The following is a 4,959-nucleotide window of genomic DNA, read 5'->3' on the forward strand; positions in this document are numbered from 1 at the left end:
TATAAATAGGTGGAAAGTAAATAATGAAGGATAGATCATTTAAGGTTGAACAGCAAAATAAATGTTAGTGGGATTTACTGCTTTTAAACTATACGAGAAATGTTTTTTATTGTTTACTGCAAAGAATGAATGTGGCAGTAAATTTGCACACTCAATAAAAATGTATGAAGTCATACAACTACTTTTTATGGTGAATGTACTTGCCTGTTTTTATTATTTAAACTAAGAAATATATTGAATAAAATTACCTTTTGAGTGTCAACGCAGCATCAGCTCTGTTAAAAACCAACCAGTTCAACATTCAGGGGGCATCTTTGATATAATTTATTCAATATTAATGTATGGTAACACATCGGCTTCATGATCAGCTTATAAAATATGTACAGAGCAAATCATTGGTAAAAATGACAGATCCTGCTGAAAGTAGATGTGCTTATAGTGTAGAAGGCGGTAAAATCTCAGAAACTTCCAGAAGCAAATCTTCAGAAAAACAATCGCTGATCCTGGGTGTTGACATCTCGGATGTGAATAATTAGCACAGCTTGACGTCCGACCGGCGGTCCGACATTAAGAAAGGCTGCAGTTGGACTGTTTGGACTCTCTCCCCTGAGCCAAGACAAGGAGACGCAGTCAGGACGGCGGCGAAAACACATACATTTCAATCAAACGTGTATTAAAAAGGCAAATCTTTCATCTTCTGCCAAATTTGAAAGAGGGTGCGTTGCCACGGCAACGGTGTACCTACACGTTAGCATGCTAGTGACGGCTAAGCTTTTCCGGGTACCTGTTGTCTCTGCTGCTGGCGCCTGTATTCTTCTTCACTGGCGGCGAGAGCCTGAGCGAGAGCCAGATCCTCCTGCTCCTGAGGACTGAGACGCAGACAAGAGAAACGGAGTCAGAGAATCAACACGCGTCCCGCATTCCGACACGGGAAGGGCACGTTTGTTCTGCCTGGGAGTCTGAGCAGCTGCTGGGTCGTTACTATCAACGCTGCTCCTGATGAGCAGAGCTCACCTGGGTGGAAGAAAGGTGCAAACGGCACTCAACGTTCCTTCCTTTGGAACCGTGTCCAGTTGCTTTTTGGTTCCGTTTTCTATACGTATTGCAGGGAGCTATTAGACGACGGCAGCACATGCCTGCAGTTAGTCGCTGAGAGACCAAACATACTACAATGTTTCTGGATTGAGGGATTAAACCTGAGTGGAAAACATACAAGCTTCTCACAGAACGGCGCCCAGCCCAGGATTAAACTCGGGGGTTCCCACTGTACGTGCTGACCACTACACCACTGTGGATGTCTTTATTTGGCGTTATGAAATACACTTCATATTTCACCCATCGGCGCCTCCTTAAGGAGTTCTGCCACAGTTTACAGCTGAAAGAGAAACCTTCTCCTCCGCCCTTCACCGTGTCGCTCCAACAAGAGCTGCTTGAGGCTTCGGGGCTCACTCGGACGTTTCCTCACCTGAGGCTGGGCGGCGGCGTCGGCTTGGAGTCGGCCAGAGACATCTCCAGAGCCCTCTGCAAAGCCTGCTCCTCCGTCTGCAACGACAGCAGATGGCGTTTACTCACAGCTTTTGGGTTTTGCCCGTTTGAATGAGGCCACGACAGGGAAGTGATGTGCGTACCAAGCCAGCCTGAAAAGACGCCGACGGTGGGACGACATTCTGTGCTGAAACCGAGGTGGGAATCCGCGGGGCACAGCTAGAAAAAGAAATCCCGCCATTAATATTCTATCAGTTTGAAAAGTGACATGGCCTGTAGAAGGAGAAATCCTCACCCGGTGGTGCGGCTTCTGCTATTGGCACTCACACCGTTGGAAACGGGTCTGGAGTTCCCTGAACTTGATGAGCTAGAACCAGAGGCAGAGGTGGAGGAGGCACCTTGGGTCCTCACGACAGCAGCGTGTCTACGACAGACAACAACAAAGCGGTCAGTCCGGAGATCTCGCCGGGATTCCTCACGTGAAAAGGACCGCACGACGACGGGACCCACCCGGACTTGGACGATGGTTTCCCATCAGTCTTACAATCGTGGTCTAAAGGGTGTCGATGTTTAAGACAGTAGTTTAAATGACACTGGTCGCAGGTCACTCGTATCATTTCCTTCTGCTTGCAGCCTCCTCTGGAGCATCTATTTGTGAAAATCTAGAAACCAAAAACACAGAAAGTGTTCTGTTAATATTTCCATTGTTAAACTTTAGTAAAAGCACAGGAGCCTAACAGGAACCTTTCTCTTCCGTTGCGCGGGGTCCGACTTGCAGTCCCGGTCGATGTGTTCACCGACTTTAATGTCGGGCATTTCTCCTCTCTTGACGGGGATGGGGATGTTACACAAAGGGCAGACCGGGACCTGGACATCCTGGAGAGAACACGTGAAATACAGAGAAGACATGAAACAAACAGGATGTAACGAGACAGCTTAAATTCACAATAAAAGCAGGACTATTAGAAATGGGAGCTGCTGAGCTCCTGTGTTGCATTCAGGTCACACGAAAAAGTCAGACATTTGATCTTTGAATCAGAATAAACGTCAACAGATGCTTTGCCACTTTGAATCTTCTAGTATTTTCAGTATGTTTTGGTTACTGCTGTTGCACTGAAGTGGTCTCTGTTGATAAACTATCATGCTGACTCATCAATGCTTCATTACTGTTTTATCCATGACATCAAATTGATATAATATTTTACTATTCTTAAGAAACAGGGATCATCGTTGAAACCGTAGGATTTAGGTGAGGCGTTTGAGTACAAGCGTGAATCGTTTGATTGAAGGGATGTGACATAAACACAATCCTCGTGTCATCTCCAGCAGTGAGTGTTTATTAATGTCACTAATGGTAATGTAATACTGTGTTTGTCAGCGTGGATTCAGCAGCAATGAGTCAGATCATGATTCAGCTTGGATCATGGTTAGTGTTTGAAATGAAATTATGTTCTTGAGAAAAAAGAAAAAACAGTGAACGACCCGATTGGTCATTAGAAATGACGTGTTCATTTTGAAAGGACTTACTCAACAGAAAGAGGGATTTTTGGCACTATTGATATAACTTGATCGCTCTTAAATTCATCTAATTCAGCAGATTAAGGAAGGATTACCGTTACCAATTGCTGTTATCCCTCCACTTTAACTCTGAATCATTCTCATAGCCAGCAAACCAAACCAGCTCTTAAATGATAGATCCAGCAAACTCTAGTATTGAGTCCGACACCCCAACCTCATTCTATTGATTCCAGGAGGCAACACTCTGACACAGAACTAACTTCATAATCCGAATTTACGTTCATTTTGTCGTTTCTACCTTTAGGATATCGTTTCATTTTAAGCGACAAATTCGGATTCTGACAGATCTGTCAGGTCGGTCACCCTAATAGAACGACACATGTCAGATGACACCCTGAATAAGACTGCAGACGCAGCTGAAACACGTCAGGTAAAAAACCTATTTCCCTACTAATTTGTTGCTTAAAAAGAAATAATATCCTACACTTTAGACTCCGTCATTGCATATACACTATGATCAAAAGTTGAAGTCATCTCGGTTCTGGAAATAAACAACATTTCCCAGTTGAACATTCACTTCGGTGTACAATAATCAAACACGGAGAGCAAACATTTACCTTTTTGTAGGATGAAGTGCATTTGTGATTTGCATAGGTGATGTGATCCTTGCAAAAAATGTCTTGACAGGCGTCACATCTCATCGGAAGAAAATCTGCGTTGACAAACAAGTAGGATTATTTAAATAGAACTCATCCAAGGAAAACAGAAAGCAGGAGACAAGAGGTGGCTCTGAATACTCGCCTAAACGCTTGCAGGTCTTCTCGGAGCAGTGCTCTCCCAGATCTGGAAACTCCATCTCAGCTGATGGTGAGGAAGCACGCTGTGGGAGGGCGGAGATCATCAGAGCTTTAAAGAAAACAGCTGAGCTCGACAGGGAGCTGCTCCCACGGCTCACTGATGACTGTTTACTTTGGAGTTATTGATGAGTCATGTGGACGTGAGTCCCGAGCACAACGATGAGGCTGCTAAATCGGTAGCTCGCTGGGCTAAGTTACAAGATTAGTTGTGTTATGTAACCAACAGGAGCTCGCAGCGCGAGGGTCGTGTCGTACAACACACACACACACACACACACACACACACACACACACACACACACACACACACACACACACACACACACACACACACACACACACACACACACACACACACACACACACACACACACACCTGCTGTTAGTTACACGTCGAGACTTCCGCTTCTCTACTGCTGAACGTGAGACTTCAACATTGACAGCTACTACTCGGCTTGAGACAAGTTAACTCACCTCTAAAACCTTAAATTCAAATGTTAAAGGTGGCTACACGAGCTACAAGCCACCCACAAAGAAAACGACACACAAAAAGACACATTAAACATCGAGCTGCTTTTGTTGCGCAGGGATGTTATGATAACTGCTGACTGGCGGAGCTAGCCAGACGGGAGCTAACATTAGCTTTGCTTTGAGGTAGTACTCACCCAAAAAACACGTTTTCGTTGATTTGTTCTGCGAACGTGAGTTGCCGCGATGTTATCTTGAGGAATCCAGCTTTTGACTGTCCTTGCTGCTCCTTTTAATCCGCAGTTTGAGCCCAGATCCCCGATCTGAGAACCACTCTGCCCGTTAGCCGCTCGCTGAATGTTGCTGCTGCCTTCTCAGCGACTTCTGGTGCGTCAAGTAAGCCCCGCCCCCCGGACGTCGCTGACGTAAGGGGAAACTGCAACGTCATGGCAGGTCAGCTGGTTTAGCGCGAGGAGGAAAACACAGGTAAGACCTGGAAAGATCCAGACGTTTCTAAATGGAAAGGTCAACGGATGTAAAAGTTAATGAGAGAAGTTTGGAAACTGTCAAATGTAAATACAAATACAATGCAGATGTATATATTTATTTATTTTTTAATCAGAATTAGCAG

At 45.0% G+C, this 4,959-nt stretch overlaps 1 protein-coding gene across 2 annotated transcripts; it reads right to left on the reverse strand.

The window, feature by feature from the left end:
- Positions 1–300: 300 nt before the first annotated feature.
- zfand2a (zinc finger, AN1-type domain 2A) lies at positions 301–4,726 on the reverse strand. Of its 2 annotated transcripts, none has more exons than XM_080487153.1 (10): positions 4,526–4,726; positions 3,805–3,883; positions 3,621–3,715; positions 2,230–2,361; positions 1,996–2,147; positions 1,781–1,909; positions 1,629–1,704; positions 1,466–1,542; positions 785–869; positions 301–606 (listed from the first exon to the last, which is right to left on the reverse strand). In XM_080487153.1, the coding sequence occupies exons 2-10, from the start codon at positions 3,857–3,859 to the stop codon at positions 568–570; spliced, it is 840 nt and encodes a 279-aa protein (XP_080343279.1). In that variant the 5' UTR covers positions 3,860–3,883; positions 4,526–4,726; the 3' UTR covers positions 301–567. The 2 variants fall into 2 exon arrangements, with proteins under 2 accessions (XP_080343279.1, XP_080343280.1); XM_080487154.1 differs by having other exon boundaries at positions 746–869.
- Positions 4,727–4,959: the final 233 nt, after the last annotated feature.

Source organism: Lipophrys pholis (genome assembly GCF_963383615.2).
Source record: "Lipophrys pholis genome assembly, chromosome: 19".
NCBI classification, from domain to species: domain Eukaryota; kingdom Metazoa; phylum Chordata; class Actinopteri; order Blenniiformes; family Blenniidae; genus Lipophrys; species Lipophrys pholis.

What these genes read in the sequence shown, in the direction of transcription:
- zfand2a (XM_080487153.1), bottom strand. Translation starts at nt 3,859, where the DNA reads ATGGAGTTTCCAGATCTGGGAGAGCACTGCTCCGAGAAGACCTGCAAG. An exon ending in CCGCGCAACGGAAGAGAAAG is followed by an intron (nt 2,148 to 2,229) that starts GTTCCTGTTAGG and finishes TTTGGTTTCTAG; the next exon opens with ATTTTCACAAATAGATGCTC. An exon ending in AGCAGAAGCCGCACCACCGG is followed by an intron (nt 1,705 to 1,780) that starts GTGAGGATTTCT and finishes TTCTTTTTCTAG; the next exon opens with CTGTGCCCCGCGGATTCCCA.